Source organism: Lichenostomus cassidix, chromosome 2 (assembly GCF_008360975.1).
Source record: "Lichenostomus cassidix isolate B80296 chromosome 2, HeHo_3.0, whole genome shotgun sequence".
Lineage (NCBI taxonomy): Eukaryota > Metazoa > Chordata > Aves > Passeriformes > Meliphagidae > Lichenostomus > Lichenostomus cassidix.
This window is the reverse complement of record NC_139482.1, coordinates 147,908,243-147,927,795: the sequence shown is the minus strand read 5'-3', so window position 1 is coordinate 147,927,795 and position 19,553 is coordinate 147,908,243. Positions and strand designations below refer to the sequence as shown.

Below are 19,553 nucleotides of genomic sequence, written 5' to 3'. Positions count from 1 at the left end.
TCTGCAACTGATTAAAATGTAATGAAATCATGTTTCTGACAAATGCTGCACATCTTTAAAGACCATACTTTGACATTTGCAAAATAATGGGAAATAATTAGAGGTTCGTTGTGCTTATGCTGCCATTGACTGTGCCAGGCGTATCTCAAATTAACCTTTTCCTTTACACTTCCTTGTAGTTACTTGTTCAAATGGTCTCTGGCCAAAAAGAAGCACCACATTACCTGTTGAAAACTACAATCACCTCTTTAAATTCCAGTACCAGGCTGGAGACCTGTAGATGGTGCCATGATAGTCAATGATCAGCTGTTCTGTTGATTCTGGGGCAAATTACAGGCGCTCATCAGCTTCCTTCTGTCAGATGCAAACAAGCCTTACTTGTCTATCCTGTTCCTGAGAATTCCATCCATTTCCACCCCTGTTAAAGGGTCTTGGTCTTTTTATTCACATCTGTTCATTTAGTTGGTCAAACCTGTCTGGGTACCAGCTAATAGTTGATAAATGGCTTTAAAGAAGGAGGGGAAAAAAGAAGGTTGAGGTTGAAAATTACACTTGAATTAGTAATACTGGTATTTTAACCAAAATATTTTTGCCTTCTTTAATAATTGCAATGAAATAGTTCCTCTTCCTCTCCTACCTGTTCTCTGCCCACCCCCCTTTGTCTCTCCTGTACACCTCCCTCTTGACCAGGTATTGAAAATCAGTAAATGTTACTTTGTAGTTTAATGGTGGAGGCTCAGAACCATTAGTTTCGGACTGTGAACTCCAAGCAAAACTAAACTCCCACCAAAACCAGAAAAAAAGAAGCCTGAACTGGTTTATTCTATCTTAATGTGTAAAAGCAACTAAAAAAATCATTTAAGCAGCAGCAGGAGGCCTCAGAGGGAAGCAAGGGCTGCGTAGCTGGGAAGGGTGGATGAGGAAGCTCTTGGCAGGGAGGAAAGGGGTAGCAAGTTCTGCAGCTTTGGCAGCAGCAAGGACGAATTATTAAGCTGGTGAAATAGCCCATGATGACAACTTACTTGGCTTTGAAAAATTAACTCAAAGCTCTGTACAAATACACTCTTCAGAAATAATCATACATCAATTTTGTGGCTTCTTACAGAGGCATGTCTGAGAAACCAGGCAAAGTCCTTTAATGATATTTGAACATCAAAATATACATGAGAACTTAAACTGTGTGCAAGAAAATATTTGACTTTTTAAAAAAACCCTTGGAAAATTATGCATGACGGATGGGACATCTTTAATATTCTTAGGTTTTTTTTTTTAGCATATTTATATGAACCCTTTTAAGGATCAGAATATACAGTGTAGGCTTTTTGGATGTGTTCATAGATGAGCTTTTTTTATAGGGTTGTTTATTTTTCTGATTTGTTCTATAATAAAAATGTTATTTGACTTATTCTAGTTTTCTGACTTGATGTCAAGCTTTTCCAAGCCTGGAAATCATCATCTTGCACTAGCAGCTATTGACTTGATAAATGTAGTCTATGAGAAAGCTGCCGAAGCTTTGTATCTGTATTTCCATCAGGATTTTTCTGGAAGCCCTAAGGGATATATTTGACCTTTGGAACAATCCCGAGGAGGCCATTAAGTTGATCATCATGGGGCTGGAGCACCTCTGCTGTGGAGCACTGGAGGGGGTTCCAGGAGAGCTGGAGAGGGATGGAGTGACAGGACACAGGGAATGGCTTCACACTGGCAGAGGCTGGGGTTAGATGAGATATTAGAAAGAAATTCTTCCCTGTGAGGGTGGTGAGGCTCTGGCACAGGTTGCTCAGGGAAGTTGTGGATGTCCCATCCCTGGAAGTATTCAAGGCCAGGTTGGATGGAGCTTGGACCAACCTCATCTAGTGGGGATGGCAGGGGAATGGAACTGGATGATCTTGAAGGTCCCTTCCAACCCAAACCATTCCAGCATTCTGTATTTCAGGTTCAACAACAGAAGCAAAAGGTTAAGCTTTTATGGATGCCCTTAATGTAAAAAACTTGATGCTATCAGTGATCCAGTCTCTTGGACAGCATCTCCTACTTGTGACTCCCTCAGGAGACTCTGAGCAAGACAGCAGTCTGTCCTTATGTTTTCTTCAGTATCCACTGCATTAGAGACTTTTAGACAATCTTCTAATATCAGTTTATCCATTATTGTGAATTTTGTAAAAATTGATCAAACTCTTGGCTGGAGTCCTGCTCTTCTAGGTTCCCTTCACAAGGCTTCTGCTCTGCCCCTTCATTATTTTGGTTGCACTTCTCTGGACTCTTGGACAATGCACAGGGTGTTCTGGAAACAACATTGACTTTCCTGTTGCACCTTGGGGCAAAAATAGAAAAAAATCTATAATTCTTTGCTGGCAGGCAGTTGTGTGATGCTCAAGATACTCAACATCCACCCCTTGCCTTTAGTAAGCACTAACAGAACTTCTTCCAGGTCACTAAGATCCCAAAGACCCAATTTCAGGCTAAAATTAGTAATGTGGTGAAAAACTGTATTCTTTGGTTGGAATACTTAATAATTTTATCTGTTTGTGCAGTTATTCCTAATGCTAGCTACTGTTCAGTTTGTGTGGGGATTTGGGTGATTGTAGGTCCCTCTGACCTGTGAAATACTTGCTGCATGTTTGTAGTGTGGAAGGTGTATTGTCACAACAACATTCAGGTTTTGTGCAGAAATGTTTTCATACATACTAAAGCACACATAGTCCTTGCTGAAAGAGAATATTCTTCTCTTTTCTCTCTAGCTACTATGAAGTATTTATTTTAAAATAAATTCAAGCATATTGAGAGCACAGATTGCAGGTGTATAAAAACTGCTTCCTGAAGCTCATGTACAAAGGTGTGTTAATTGCCAGATCCTTTTGTGAGAGATTGTGTTCTCAGGCCAAGTCAATTCAGCGTTTAAAAACTGCACGTGTTTAAGTTCATGCCCCCTCTCCAATTAATATTCCTGTACGTTCTAATAGAGACTTGAAGGAAGATGGATTGATAGCTCTGTGTGTGGTGTTGGCTTACGGAGGTGTCTTGTTTGTGTAACACCAACTTAATTTATTACCACCTGCTGTTTCTGCAAATGGTGAGATTGTCACACACAAATTGCATATTTCATCACTGTGATGGTGGGAATTGATTTATTGTTTCCAGGGAAATAATTGAATAGAGGAAAAATGCACTATAAAGTAAGTTGCATCTTTATGAGCTTCTTAATCCCTGTCCACGATCAAATATATTCTAAAAAGGTGCAGTAAATTCTGGTGGGGGTAGTGAAACCTGCTGACTTGATGTCTTCATGTTTGCCCATATTTCTCAACCATGAAGAGGTTAAACCAACCACCACCTGTCTCCTTTGATACCCTCGATTATACTCCTGTTTTTGAAATGTGTAGCAGTTGAATTGCATATTTCTGACCCCATTCACTGTTGTGTGAAATTATGTAACTGCCAGTAATGAATAAATATCTGGATGATCTCGGATGGGATGAGATGGATTAGATGGAACAACCCATACAGTTGTTTTAATGGAAGAGGCTGACGCTGGTTTTGGCACAGGCTGTCTTGTATTTATGGCTTGTGCCTTGCAGAGCAAGGTGTAGGTTTGACCCAGGATGTCTCCTGTCAGGGGAGGTTGGAGTGGAGATGAAAATAGTGCCACAAACACCGTGATTGAATATTCTTGTGGTGTTCTGCATGATTGCTTCCACAATTGGAAGTGACAAAACTGATGAAGCTTAATTGTACTGAAACTTGTCTTGCTGTAGGGGATTGAACCCACCTCTTCCAGGTTCCAATTAATTTTTCTACCACAGACCAATATTTCATCCTTTTAAGTATTAAATTTCTCTGTCAGAGAACTTTCTTGAAGGAAACCCTGAAGTATATGTATTTCAACTGGTTAATACCAGCTGGAATGGCTTTTTTTCTCTGGTTTAAAAGCTTAAGGAAGTAGTGACTCAGTTGGAAGTAGAATGGTCTAATTGCAGCTCCTACCTTATTCAGCTCAGAAGTTTTAACCTTTCTGAGAATATGTGTCTCATGCAAAGCCAAACTTCTAGCTGATCTGGCACACATATTGGAGATGGTTCTAGGAAAAAAAAATAGTTTTTGTAACATCAGTTCTTTGATAAGCTGTTGTCTGACTCCTGTCTGTGTTTACAGCACATTGAAAAAACCTCCAAAACACACATTCTGAACCCACTATATATTGTAATCAAGTTACTTAAGTGAGAGCTTTCCCTTGAAATTGTGATTTCCCTATTTCTCAGTGCAATGTAAATGTTGGACTTCAGGACCTGTAGTATATTAGACATGTTTTAATTAATCTAAACTCAGGGAAGGTTCAGTAGCCCTGTGTTAGTAGATTGGAGGTAAAAGACTGAAAAATGTCTTGGGTGGAAGCCAAGGGTGTTTTCTTGGATTATGCCAATTTTTAGAGCTTTTCAGTATGGATGGTTTTTTACAGAGACTTAATGAAGCATTCACTGGAAAACCCCCAAGAAACTTCACAACTTCATTGGGATTAAAAAGAGCAAAACCAGTGAATCCCCTTCCCATTAGATGTGCAGTGCACAGCACAGAAATCTCTGTTTTTGTAGGGAGAGTGTGGGGACAAGGGAGAATTCCAGGTGCAGTGAGGTAGTGAGTCCTGGCTTTAGATCCAGCCCTACACAGCACCTCAGGAGCATCCACCTGGGATGAAAGCTCAGGTAGGGAATCCATAAATTCTGTTCTGATAAAAAAAATAATGTGGAATCATTGGTGCTGACTCCGGAAGTCTGAAGAGGGCCCTGATGATCTGTTTGGAGTGGATGAAGTGTTTTAAATTGCCTTTTTAATGCTATATTAAGTTTTGTTGGGTTTTGTTACTATTTTTAATCAAAATCTTGAAATGGCCATATGCAGTTTATGTGTGTCTGCTTCTAGCTTGACTTAGCTAGATTTCAGAGTAAAGAATCACTTTATTCTTCGTTTCTACCTATGTAGCAGAGGCTGTAGTTACTGGCTTTGGCAAACACTGGAGCCAGAATAGACCTAAGGAAAACTTTTTGCACGTCATTGAATTTTGTAATAGGCCATTGCCATGCAATGCAACAGCAAGGCTGTTGTCATGCTGTTCCTCTTGAGCACTTAATTGCCTTTTATCTGATGGTTAAAATTATTAAGGGGGGTTAAAAATTAAAAGACAGTTGGAACATTCTGAATTATAGACTGGGATGGTGTCATTCAGTAATAAGAAACTAGGAAAGCCAGGGTAAAATCAGATGGTAACCAAAGCCAAATGTGTTAAGCCTTGATAGTGCATAGCCAGGATACTTCACTGCTCTCCTTAGCTGCATCTAGGTTCAGGCACTTCCAGTTTTTAATTTCAGAGAAGCACACTTGCATCATCACCAGTCCTCATTAGTTTTTACTATTCTAGAAGAACAATGAACTCTCCCTGCTTATATTTCCTTCTAAAGCTGTTCAGAAGAAGAGCTTGTGCTGTGTGGATCCTCCTTGGAGCAGTATTTCAGTCAGGAGTGTTAGAAAAGATTATTTGAATTCATACAGCTCACTTCAGTCTCTTGTTTCAATGTTCATAGCTGCCAACAAGTAGTGCAGCTTCAAAATACACAGAATTTAATTTTAATTTCTATTTTAAAATTGCACAGTTGTTACTTGCTCGTTTCTGTGGTGCCTTTTGAAATAAAACTGCACCCCTCAAATTCTCTAGAGCTTGCTAGAAGCAAGCAACAGAAAATGCAAGGGGGAGATTTGTGTTTATTTGAATTTCAGTGGTGCCAAGGGACCACAGTGAAAGTTCAGAGTGCTGTTGAGAAATTAGGCAAGTATCTAACTGGATACTGTGTTCTAATTAAAGCTTGTACAGACATTGATTTTCTTGTATTCCCAACACAACTGATGTTTCCTCACTATTTAATTTTTTAATATTAAAGCCAGAAAATGGTGCCAACTCCGAAGGGACTTGCTGGTAGTGCAGATTATGTAATGTTACAAGAAAATTGGGTTAAACTGAGTGTTTAAAGGTACATTAGGACTTAATCCTGTGGGATTTTTAGTGAGAAGGATGGGTGGTGTTTTGAATGCAGGGTGGATGGAGTACAAGACACCTTGGGACATTTGAAAAATTGCTCCGTGACAGGACAATAGTTTAACCATTGGTGAGTCCTTTGAAACTTTCTCAATCCCTTCATCCCGAAGTGCATCTATCCCAGTAACAGCTACTCCTCTGGCACTCAGCAAAATCCACTCCAAGTTCTTAAACAGCCTTTGTCCATAGCAGATGTACAAGGAATATGTCGTTGTTTCATTTAATTTAGATTATACATTTATTCATTTATATTTTTATTAATTATTGATTTTTACTGTGTTACACTTGTCTTGTATTTACAGACCAAAGATTGTCGTATTGTTTCACTTCATGTGGGTCTTGTAGTTCATGCTGTCTCTAAATTCCTCCTTCATGCTTCCCTGAACATCTAATCTCCTAGAACAGTTATAATTGAAATAAATGTTCCCATATTGGCAATTTGTATTGCTAAACTTGTTTTGACTTTGGTCTGTATTATCTTTGAACTGTACTGAGACGTAGATTTAGTAACTGTTCAGGCAATATTCCCTGAGGGGAAGAAAGTGGAATTGCCAGAACTGTTTCTCCATTTCATATTGATATTGTGAAGTACTTGGTGAGACAATTTAGGCTAAAGTAGGTACTAAGAACTCGATTTTAAAATTCTTTTAGTGTGTTTGGCTTTATACTTTGACCTGAGAGCCTTGATAAATGCTCTTGGCTGCAAATATTACACTTAAGAATGCATATATCTGGAGGAGTGGGGAGAAAGCAGTGACCAGGAGGGGATCAGAGAAGAGGCAGCAAGAGAAATAAATAAATATATAAATGTGTACTTGGCAGTAGTCATAGCAAATATTACCAAAACCAGTGAACATAGCTGAAGGGCAGGGTAAAGTGGAACAAAGGATTGCTTCTTTTTTCTTCTGCTTTTGAACATCAACATTTACTGAAAGAAAAAGTACAAGAAAAATAAACTCAGCAGGGAACAAACAGGGACATTCCAACGTGACTTATGGAAATAGCTGGAATTACTGAATGTCTTTGAAGGCTGAAGTGATGATAAAAGGAAAAAAAATAGCCCTTCTCCTTTCTTTCTACATTTGCCCCTAATTTGAAATCACAAACCTGATGGCTTTCTCAAAGTTTCATCCTTAAAGCTGCATCCTTAAATGTGTAACAAGATGTTGACGTCAAGGAAATGCAAAAAGAACTTGTTGCACACCTCACATGTTTGCTTCTTCTTTCCTATAGCAATGTGCTGACACAGGCCCCAAAAATATAAGCTTTGTCATGGGGGTCTTAGTTAAAATTGTACTGAACACCTTTCCCGTCTGTGAGGTTGAGATAGTCAAGTTAATATTTGCAAGGTGAGGTAAAACAGGATTTAATACAAGCTGTGAAAATGAATTGAGCTTGAAATGCACGAGATGTTTACTCTCTGATGTGAGATGTATTATGGATAATTTATGAATTTAGAGTGTGAAATAAATTCTTAATTTAGTTTTTATCGCCAAATAACAAAATTTCAGAGGTTGCAAGGCACCTCTGGAGATTTGTCCAAGGTGCAAGCAATCTAAAGGCTTTTTAAAAATTTTAATAATTGTAATATTTGAAAGTCTTTTAAGTCTTGCAGGATTATTACACCAGGACTAGAGAATGAAATGAACTCTAAATTTTTATTGTATTTTTATAGATTCTTAACTTTTCTAGTAGATTTTATAGATTCTTACAGATTTTTGTGGGTTTGAATTGAGATGGACCAAGTTATTTTGCCAAAATGCCATCTGGAAGGAGCTTTAGCTCATAGATGTTGATGCCTTCAAGCCTAGGATGGAGATCAGAATGTGGAGGTTAAGCAATAATAAGATTTCTTGGTAACCACAAAGGACAATGTGAAGTCATGGTGTAAATAATTGGTTCCTTGGAACATGAACTTGTTAATTCTGTGTTGTTGGCCATTGGCCAACACTAATAAGAGAATGTGTTGTTTATTTTTAAAATTATTTTTCTTTATTGTATTATCAAACTGCTGATGTTGAAGGTGTTATTTGCCTTGAAACCATTTCCCTTATGAGTTGACTTCACTATCACTTTATTAACCAGTTTGCAGTTAATTGATTTAAATATTTTTTAATGAATTTTGACTGTCTTGTTAGTGGAAATTATTTAATTTCTGAGTACTCAAAGCTGGTAGTGAAACATGACTTTGATTGTGCTACTAGAAGTCATAACACTGACTTTGTTCCTGTTACAGTCAGCAAATGTGGGAGTGTGTCAGGAGTCACATTGAGGGGAAATGACTTCTAGAAAGATTCAACTTGCCTAAACTTCAGGTATTCCCACCACAGTAAAGAAAATCCATCTGAACAATAAAAAATGTTGTGTTGTAGTCTGGTAACATCTGCAGCAGCTCAGGAGACCAACTCAGTGTCACCAGGCCAGGGCTGGTTTGCTTCACTCCTCCCCAAAATTGAAATAATCCTTGACATTACTGAGAAATCCGTGTGATTTCTCTGAAGTGCAAGCACTGGGAGAACAATAGTCTTTCCTCTTGGAAGCTCAGAGGGATGCTGGCACACAGCCTTGCATTCAAAGAAGTTTGACCATGCTTGACTTTAGACTATTAGCCTTTTATACCACAGGATCCAATAAAATACAGTAGAATTAAAGTCACAGAATCATGGAATGGTTTGGGTTGGAAAGGACCTTGAAGATCATCTAGTTCCAACTTCCCTGCCATGGGCAAGGACTCCTTCTCACTAGACCAGGTTGCCCTGTCCAAAATTTCTGATTTATATCTAATCTAAATCTTCCTTCTTTTAGTTGACTGTAACTTGTTTCTGCATTACACACCAGTCTGGTTTGAATTTAGAACTGCCCAAATAAGCATCCTGGTGTTGTTATCTGAGCTTTTTTTGAATCGTAAAACAACCAGGCTGCTCTTGTAAAATAGTTGTTTAACAGCAGCTGTGTTTTACAAAGTTTTGGCCTGGGGCATAGTTTTACAGTCACATTACAAGCTTAAACCCAGAGGCTGGTTTTAATGGGAATGTGAATAGGTCCATAACCAGAGATATGTCATAGGTTTCTGTACCTGGAGCGATCAGATTTATTGCTGTTTTGGTGCTTTGTAAAGTAACCGTTGGGCTTTTTAAAATAAGCTGTAAGGAACTCAACAATAATCAAATTCTGAAGGAAAACTGCTTTTCTAATTTTGTGGAGAGGGTTGTTTTATCTTTAAAAACCACTGTGAAATATAACCTTGTAAAAACTGACCCCATACCCACTACTGCCAGTTCAATGTCTAATTCCACATTTTGATGAATATGGAAAAATTATAATAGTGTTTTGCTTGTCGCTTGAAATTAGCCTTGTAAGAGCATTTCTGTGTGAAGGTACTGGAGTTCTGCATTTCTTTTCTTTTTGCTGCTCCCAAGGGATTGTCCATATTAAGTCTACGGCCAAACATCTAAATGCTTGGTTTGGTGTAACTCTGTAGTTTTTATACCTGTTTTTCAGCCACATAAAACCTGATGAATGTGTGTATTAAGTGGATGGAGTGTGGTGAATTAATATTAAAGCAGGCATTCTTTTGGTTCTCCTCTATGAAAAAATGACTCACTTTGCTTTCCTTTGTAGCAATTTTCCCTGCTGTTTGCCTATGTAAACTTGAAATAAAGCTCAGCGGTTTCACTAGTGACCTTGAGGTAGGGTGGGTTGTTCTGAAGGAGGCAGAACATCCTGCACAAGGTCACTGGCCTTGTCTGAGCCTGAAAACTGCAATTTCATTCTGAGTGGTTGCACTACTATTGAAGGGCTTCATCTGCTTGAAAGTGTCCTGATGAAACTCCCCACCCTGCAGACCTTTGGAGTTTAGAAAGGGCTCTTTTAACCTTACAGAAAGGAGCCCTGCAGTTTGGAGCTTGTACAGTCACGTTGGCTGGGTGTTAAGTCTGCCAGAGGGGAGATTTTTGTGCCTGTTTCAGCTTTAAAGTCAGTGTTTGTGTGAAAACAGCTCGCAGGCTCCTTTGGTGAGGAGAAGTCAGAGAGTCGCTGAGGGGCTCCCAGCATTTTCAGATCTGTTTTTGTTCGTGAGAGGTGAAGAGGAGGAGAGGCTTTAATGTGGGCATAAGTTTGGCTTAATACATTTGTATTGATGGCCAGAAAAGAGGAGCAATGCAGCTCTAGTGGTTTCTTGAGTTTTCACACAGATATGAAACTCTGGCAGGTGGGGGAAGACACTGGGGGAATGTTAGGGAGAAGTGTCTCCTTGGCTTCTGTTACCATTTTCCCTGAGGGCAGGACATTAGAGGCCTTTTGTCTGTCCAGTGTGAATTTCTTACAGGGATGAATGCAATTCAATCATTTATTCAAGAGGTAGAGAAATCCTGCCCAGATGGGCTGTTGTTTCCTCTTTATCTGGTGGGTCTGAATTCGAAAGATGCTTAAGACTTCCAGTCGTGTTTTAGCCTCGAAAATGTTATCTGCAGTCTGAAGATTTCAAGCCTTGATATTGCTGGTGCTAATTCCTGTTAGCTGAGCTCATGGTGTGTTTTGGTGTGATCACCACCTGCTGCTGGGGGGATGATGCTCTCCCTCACCCTGACCACAGGCTGCTCCTGCTTCTCTTCCTGTTTGGCATCAAACTAAGCCAACCCTGAAAACCAAATCACCTGGTTTTTGTTTTCCTTTGTTTTTTTCCTCTGGTAGTTTCCTGAGCCAGTTTTTTGGAGGTCAGCAGAGCACTGTGGTGGGTGGCAGGGCTGTGGCTGAAGCTCTGAGGGGCAGCCAGGCATTACAGGAGCTCAGCTGGAAGCAGGGATCTCCCTTGTGCCTCTCAGTGAAGTAAACCAGGGCTCAGGCATTCAGTTTACTACCACGAAGGCGTTCAGAGCGCTGCCAAAAAGATCAAGTTTAGTTTATTTTTAACTTCTCCACATTTTCAAAACTGCCTCCCCACTGGCTGCTCGCTGTGAGGAGGAGGAGGTATGGAAAGCTCTGTGCACTTGTCCAAGCCCTGGAGCAAAGCCCTGCAGTCCTTTGCTCTCTGCAGCCAGCAGACTGGAATGATGCTCAAGACTGGCAGGCAGGGAGGAGGTACTCTTTGCTCTTTTTCTCTTGGACTCCATTGATTTTGCAGACACCATCTGCGTGTGGCTGACTAATTAGGAGCAGTAGCCAAGAGGCAGTTTTCCTCTCTCTCCTTTGACATGCAGACTCATACCACGGTCTGTGCTTTTTGCCACCAGACTTTGAAATCAGGCTGGTGGAAGATAAAACTTAGCCTCTTGTTCAGGAGTTGTTGAGGAGGGACAGCCATGTTATTAGTGGTTCCTTATGGAATAAAGAACTCAGATCTGGATGGGTTTGTGTCCTGCTGGTTCCCAAAATAGCACAAAATGGGTGAAGTTTTCAGTGTTCTAGCCTTAAAACAGGAGAGCCTGGTGTTGGTGTGTGGCTTCTTAGTGAAGAGCCTCCAGTTCAGTGCCTGGGGTATCAGGATTTCCTTATGCCTCTTTAGAGGTTTGTTTTAAGACAAGACGTGGCAGATTTTAGGGATGGAAACTCCTGTTTGAAATGAAAGCTGGTATTTGGTCTTGAAGGCTTTGGCAGGGGCCTGGGTTAAGTAATTGAGAAACAAATGGAAGAGGTTTTGCTGAAGAGATCACTTCTGTAAATTATTGCATTGTTCAAGTTTAAATCACTTGCTCCAAGGGGCTTGCAGTTTCTCTGGTAGTCAGCTGGGTAAGTTTTTATGTTTGTAGATCCATAACTATTTTAGTTGCCTTCCAAAAAGGAAGTGAGTCTTTATGGTTTTCTGGTAAATACCTTGTGTGAAGAAGTGTAAGATTCACATAAAACTGAAATAATTTTCTTTCTTGTTTCCCTTTCCCTAGAATATGACAGATACCTAGCATCTAGCAAAACCATGGCAGCAGCTTACCTTGACCCAAACTTGAATCACACCCCAAGTTCAGGTGCAAAGACTCACCTCAGCACTGGCATGGAGCGTTCCCCAGGGGCCATGGAACGAGTCTTAAAGGTTTTCCACTACTTTGAAAACAGCAGTGAACCAACCACGTGGGCCAGCATTATCCGGCATGGAGATGCTACAGATGTCCGAGTAAGTCTGATTTTGGCATTCTTGTGCCATCTTTAGGTTAAGTGTTAACTTCAAAAATGGGAGGTAAAAGTCTGGAAGCAAACAAACTCAAAAGTTTCGGGGTTTATTTTTAAAGAATCTTGACCTGTGGTATATTTTCAGTAAATTTAGAAGCTTTAAGTGGTACCAATCTGTGTGACATGTCAAGGCAGGGATGAGAGCTGGGATGAAAGCAACATTAAATGGCATTTTCCATGTTCTAAAAAAATAAGAAGAAATTATTATGTTTAATTGTAAGATGTGTGTATTTCCATGTTTAAAATGTTTAAATATAATGTGTACATCACTTAGAGAAGAACATACTGTTTAGAAACTTATTCCCCCATAGTGTGGGCAAATGAAGCATCTGTGGAAAAAACCCAAAGATTGAGACTTCTTAAAGTATCTGTAATCTTTGAGTTCTGTGGAAATGTTATATATACATGAAGACACTTTATTGTGAACTTAATCCTCTCTAATGCTGAGATCTTTACTTACCTTTTCTGCATTTATTCTTCAAAATTTTGAGTCATTGTGGTATTTAAACTGTAACAAAGCCCAGTTTAGTGTGTCAAATGCTTTAGGGTTGTGTTTGTTTTTTAATTATCCTGCAAGAGCAGAATCTTGCATGGTGGTAGGTGGTGTGTGGGGTTGTTTTCTGCTGTGAAGTTCTTGCTGTAGAAGCAGAAGGATCCCATCTGCTCCTTCCTTCCAACAGTACTTCGAATTCCACTACAAAGATGTGATTCTGCTGGAAGGAGAGAGTTGTCACAAAGCTAATGAGACTTGTTTTCTCCTTTTGCCCTTTATTAAGTTTCCTTTGTGCAAGAAAAAACAAAATTAAAAAAAAAATTATCTAAAGAGTTTTGAAAGTTTATCTCCCTTTCCTACTCTATTTCCTAGCCTGGCTGCTTGTGGAAAGGCCCAAGAGCATTCCTCAGTGGAGTAGGTCTTGTGATCTTGATCATAGACCTGTGAAATCCAGGGATTTTGAGTGGTGATGATCAGAAAATCTGTCTCTCGTCAATTCAGTAAGCTCATATCTGTGTTCAGGGATAATTTGGTGAGTGGACAGATCAGAGGTACAATAGGAATTATTATCATCAACTGCATACATTTAGTTTACGTGGAATATTTTTTTTTTGGGTGCCACTTGAAACATTTTTGCTCCCTGGATTAAGTATAATGGTTTGCTATCTCTAATCTGATTGATTCGTTTCATAAAGTGCATTACTTGGTACAAGAGGAGAAAAACTATGTCTCAATGTGTTTTTAACGTCACAAACCTCTCCTGTGGATAAATGTCCAGGGCTCTTAATGTGGTACTTGAAATGGAGGCTGTCTTTCCAGAGAAGTATGTAAAACCCTGAAAAACAAAAGCAGAGATTAAATCTGATTTTTTCCAGCTCAGAAATACCTGTGGTTATGGATTTTAAGGATACAAAACCTACAGTTGCTGTAAGAAATTCAGTGCTGAGTTCTGTTTGCAGTTATATATCCTTGTTTTAAGCAAGAATGTGTCTTTCTTTTTTTTTTAATAAAAGCAGCATCAAAAGAACAGGCAAGTAGCAGTTACTTGAGGCTTGCCTTGATTTTTAATTTTTACATGTACTTTTAATTGGATGGATATTTCCAAAAGGAATGGGATTTTTGTATTGTTCTGTCCTGATAAAGAACGGGATGGATAGCTGTTAAACTTCCTTCTTTTTACAAATGCCCTTCTTTTGTTATTTTGTTAAACTGGGACAGTGACTGTTGAATGTGAATGTGCAGGTAGTAAAGGTCTAGCATTGATGTATTACCATGACATTTATTTTAGAAACAGTAAACCCTTGTTGGAGTACAAGCCTACATTCCATTGGAATGACTGCTGTTCGACCAAGCTGAATAATTTAAGATTAAAATAGCCTGTAAGGTTTTTATGCCTCCTTTTGTGGAGGAGAGCGTCTGCCATAGGGCTTCCATTTCTTCTGAATTACAACCTGAGGGAGGAGACTGGAGCTGGGTTTGTTTCCAAGGAGCTCTGAAGGAATATTCAGAGGTGAATGTCTTTGAGACAGCTCTGCAATTAAAAGGAAAAGAAAAAAGGTTCTTCAAAACTGCTCCCTGGTCAGCATAGCTGCTGGGATGATAGCTGGGGAACATTTCCAGTATTCGGGGTACATTCCCAATATTCAAAGTTAGATTTGGTCTGAAATCTCCAGAAGAGCCAATTTAAGGTGTTTCTGTGGCTAAAGCCAGAGGACGTTACTGAATGTACTCAGGGAATGTAAAGGTGGAATTTTCTTTCCTGATTTGTGATTCTGAACATCTTCTGTTTCTAACAAAGTCCAGTTTGCCTTTGTAAATGAAAACTATGTGTTTCACAGTCAAAGCAGTGAGGAAGGGCCTTTTCCTCTCAAAAAAAAGAAAAAAAAAGGGAGAAGAAAAAAGATATTTTATGATATCCTGAGAGTAGAGTAGAAAGAGTGATTTAGCTGTATACCTTCTACACAATTCCTTGGTCATGAAGGGAACCACTTTTCTTTAAAACTCAGGTTGTTTAGCTCATATGAACAGAACTCAGCTTTCTGTATGAGTCTCTTAAAAGGCTAGACTGATTTCCTTGCTGTTTGTCTTAAAATACCTTTCACCAAGACAGCAGTGTGGCTACATGTAGGCTTTGCTTTGAGAAGAACTTTGGACTGTAGACCTGTGCTTATTCTGGATGGATTTAGTCCCTCAAAGACAGCTGTTTCCTCAGAGGGTTGAAAGCTGTGTTCTTCAGTGGATGCAAGAGCAGCTTCTCAATTCTGGGAAATGCTTTCTTGGATTTCAAAGAACTGGCGTGTTCTCTTTACCCTCTTTCTCTTTGGTGTTGTACTAAAGACATGCTTCATGTCCAAAAGAAAGAAAAGGCTTTTATGAATGTGCAAACAGTGGTCTCCTCCTGTGAATGTGTATCTAGACACAGCCATGCATTTGCCAGGGGAAGAAAGGTTGTTTATCTTTGCTGTTTATCTTGGTATGGCTTGTTTGGATGTGGTGTCTGTGTGCTTAGGGATTGCAAGAAGGGATTTCCAGGCTTTGGGCTTGGAGAGAATGCAGAGCATGCTCTGCCCTGCTCACAGCCTCAGGTGTGGCATGTGAGGAGGTGGGTGTTGCTGAGATGGAATTTTTTGGTCTCAAGTGCCCCCTTGAAAGTAAACACTGCCACCAGGTCTTGATCAGCACTTGGGAGAAAATCGCCTCTGTTTTCAGATGTGCTTGAAGCAGAATTGTAACCATATTTCAAATTTAAAAAAAAAAAAAAAAAAAAAGACCAGAAGGAAAAAAAGCATACAATGCATGTAGCAGATTGAGGGGATAGGGAAGAGTTGAGACTTTTAGAAAACAGGCATTGGGAAATCTTGTGTGAGCCCTTAAGGTGGCTTTTGGTGAAGTGCATGAAGGCCTCATTTTCCACCCCAGAGGTGCCCAGCTTGCATCCATTACACCTTTTTTTAAACTTCTAGCCTTGAAAGCTTGTCCCTGATTCTTGACTAGTAGTTGTGAGAAGTAAAGGCATTATTTATGTGGAAAAAACAACCGCAAATCTCAAACCAAGTTATTGTCAGACATGCATTGTACCTTGATTCTCAGAAAGTTTTGTTTCCTTTCAATTTTGTTACAATGTGTAAAACTTAAGCTGGATAGAAACAGCATTAAAACTTTTAACCTGTCAGCTTTTGTCCTTATTTTCGTAGTGGGAGAGAAGTGTGTTTAGAGCTCTTGAGCAAATAGTGTTCAGGGTTCTCTTAACCTGTTTATAATTCAAATATCTTTTTCTTCCTTTTCTATGCAGTACCACTTTGAAATGTCAGCTTCCTTAATGTTGACTGAACAAGATCTCAAAAAGCTGAAATAAAAGAGCATCCTTAGCTATGGGGAAGGGTATTGTCTAACTTTAAAAAGCGCCTGAATGCAAGGAGCATGCCTTGGCTACCTCACATCCCATTTGGGAAAAGACCAGAGTAAATTCATCAGCTTTCCCTACCCACCTGCAAAATCGTACTTTTCAGAGGTAGAAGGCATGGGTACAGTTGGAAGTTGGTGTATTCCAGTCTGTTCCCTGAATTGAACTTTTTGGAAGAAGGGCTGAAGCACATTCAGCTGAGTCTTCACTAAAGCAGTTTATTCAGCTGCATTACTGTGTTCTTACATGTTGCTTCTTTTTTCTTCTTTGCCTCTCCCATTTAATCCATGCTGTACTTTTACCTCTTAGTGCAAGAGAGCAGAGTATTTGATTGGATATCCAGTTTGTGGTAGAGGAATGGAAAGATCCTATAGTGCAAAGGTCTGCAATTCAAATGCTATCCTCGTTGACACACGTGCTGCTTCTGGCAGCTCTGCCAGTTTCCTTCTTGCTGTTTGTTTTCTCATGCTACCACCGTAGTTGTGCTGGCATAGGTGGTGTGACTGTTTTGGCAAACTCAGTCCAAGTTAAAATGAATGATTGTTTTGCTGTTGTTTTAAATCCAGATCAGCTCTGTAATCTTGTTAGCTGCATTGTCTTGCAGACTGACACAGCTGAGCAGGCTGGGGAAGAAAGGAAATGCCTGTTTATGCTGGCACGGTGCTGGTACTGCACCACGAGTGAATAGAGTATTAAAGCCTTATTGATGAGCATCCCTTGTCATCCACAGCAGCATTCCTGGTTTCCAGACATTTCCCAAGAAGGACACTGCCTGTTCTGAAAAAGGACAACAGCCTTGTCAGTCCAACCTCAGTTCCACACCTCATTCCACCCATTCACCTTCATCTCTGTCCTCCAAGTCTCTCGCTCTTTTTAAAACCAATATCTGGACAAAAGGTGCCAGACATCTACTGTGGCTAGTATGGAGCAGAGCTGGGCTACACAATACTGATTCTGACTGACTGCCAGGTAGCCAGTAGTTGAGCTCACTGCTTCTCAACTGTGGAAAGGCAAGATATGCTTGTTGCTGCTGGGTTCCTCCTAAGCCAGAAGCTTGAAGAGTTGTAGGAGAATGGGCATGTGGTGGGACTGCTCTGGTGTATCTACTGCAATCTGTAAAGGAGATCCAAATTGATCAATTAGTTAAGTTTTTTATCTACTGGGTTTTTCTTTTAAAGTAGATACTTAGGATAATTTATTAACAGGGGTAGCAGATTGGTCACACAGAGTTCTGGAGAAAGAGGCTGTGAGCGCTCACAAGACTCAAAGCTGTTCCAGGTTAGTAGTTTTGGTGAAGTCAGCTCTGTACAGCAATGGTTGCATATTCTAATCTGATTTCTACATGTGTACAGTGATTTTTGTGCTTTGAGGCAGTGGAACTATTTGATGTATAGAAGCAGACTGGAGTGCAGCAGCGATTCAACCATTAAATAGATGTGTGTAAAAATGTATCAAATCATTTCTGACCCAGTATAAGAGCTAGAAAATTGGCACCATTTACTTGTTTTTCCTTCCTTTTCTCTGCTGTGTGCCTGCATGAATTATACCAGATAACAAGGCATGGTTATATTGTTATTTGTAGTTGCCTTCCTTCTGAGAACCTGAAAAAGATAGCAAGAAGTCAAAATTATGGATCTTGAAATGTAAACAAAAAGGTGTATGATACTGTGATAATCTGTATGATTATAAGAAGACAAAAGTACCCTTGGCTTTAGAATGCCTGTTTTACTTGTACAAAACCCTTACAATGTCCTTGGGTGAGACACACATGCAGAATAACATTTTAAACTCAATATAAGTAGCCGTTTGACATTTTTCTGAACACACCTGGATCTGTAGATGGCTTCAAGTCAATACCCTGCATCAATGTCTGTCTGTGCAAAAACTGGATCCAAGGGAGCTCTTAGACTTTGCAAGTGCATCTGAGGATAGGGAGTAGTGAAACACAGAATCACAGAAAGATCTGGGTTAGAAAGAACATTTAAAGGTTATCTATTCCAGCCCTGCTGCAATAATCAGGGAAATTTTGAACTAGATCAGGTTGCTCAGAGCCCTGTCCAACAGGGCCTTGAGTGTTTCCAGGGATGAGGCATCCATCACTTCTCTGGGCGGCCTGGTCCAGTGTTTTACTACTTTCATTGCAAAAAAATGTATTAATAATATCTAATCTAAACATACTCTCTGTCTATTTAAAGCTATTTGCATGTATCCTATCACTCCATACCCTTGAAAAAGTCCCTCTCCAGCTCTCCTGGAGCCCCTTCAGGCACTGGAAGGGACTCTAAGTTCTCCCTGGAGCCAGAATCCCCTCCCTCACCCTGCTACCCACACTGCTTTGGATGTTAAGCTTCAGGAAAACTAAATTTATTTTCAGCTTTTAAAACGCTGTTAGATTTATTTGGGAAGTGCACAGTGAGATCAGAAAAGTGCTGATTAATCCAAGAAGACTGGAAAGCAGGGCTGCACCAGCTCTGCTCTGTCAGTACTGTCAGTGTGTGCTTGGAGGGTTCCTTATGGAATTCTGTGTGGGTGTGGAGAGGTATTTGGGATGACAGATCCCTGTATGGCTTGGATGTGAAGCTCTGAGGCACTTGGGTGGATGTGTTGCTTGAGCTGAGGTGTCTCTGTGCTGGAGTGGTGACAGAATCCTGGGCACCAGAATAACCTGTGTTCAGGTTGTGGTTTCAGTAGGAACTTGCTGGGCTTCAGGGGCAGAGTTCTTGTGCAGCCTCATCTGTTTCCCAGTATTGTTTTATCATATGATACACAAATGTGTTTGCTGAATAAGCACAGTAATGAGAAAAAGAGGAATGTGGGCTTTTTGCTTTGACTGTCAGACATATAGTGTTATCAGAGGACAACCCAGATTTTGGTGTAGAGAGCACATTCTAGAGTTCTCCTTTATGGAAATGATAAACTAATTTTTATCAGAGCTTTGCCATTTATTTTGTCCAGCTTTTGATTTAAGCTCCCCATATAAATCTGACACCAGGAGTTACAATACTTGATATATAAATAGTGTTGGACATATTTGAAGTGCTGCACAAACATTAGCATGCTGTGCCCATGTCAGAGTTGCTGCTTAGACTTTTTCTAGTGCAAGAAACTTTCTCCTTCCTACTAAATAAGGAAATTAGGTTTGTGGTCACACTGGGAGTATATTATTATATCTTCAATTTATTCATAGTAGCACATCAATCTTGTTAATTTACAAGCAAGCATTTCATTTTCACTCATTTACAGAAGCATGAGGTATTATTGATACATACTGGGAGAGCCAAGGGTACTCTGTGCCTTTCGGCCTCTCTCTGGTCTGTCTTGATTTTTCAGCGTTCTCCTAAATATACTGTACTGTAAATTCTATTTTTGGGCACATTCTCCTAATTTAGGGCGAATGTTAATCTATTTTT

At 39.9% G+C, this 19,553-nt stretch overlaps 1 protein-coding gene across 10 annotated transcripts in view; it reads left to right on the top strand.

Annotated features, from left to right (window-relative positions):
* The window catches only part of PTK2 (protein tyrosine kinase 2), a 189,474-nt gene that overhangs the window by 69,933 nt on the left and 99,988 nt on the right, over window positions 1-19,553 (top strand). For all 10 annotated transcript variants that reach the window (XM_085053659.1, XM_085053658.1, XM_085053655.1 and 7 more), the window contains one exon: window positions 11,965-12,191. In XM_085053659.1, coding sequence (XP_084909785.1) covers window positions 11,997-12,191 — 195 coding nt within the window. In that variant the 5' untranslated portion in view covers window positions 11,965-11,996. The remainder of the gene's footprint in view (window positions 1-11,964; window positions 12,192-19,553) is intronic.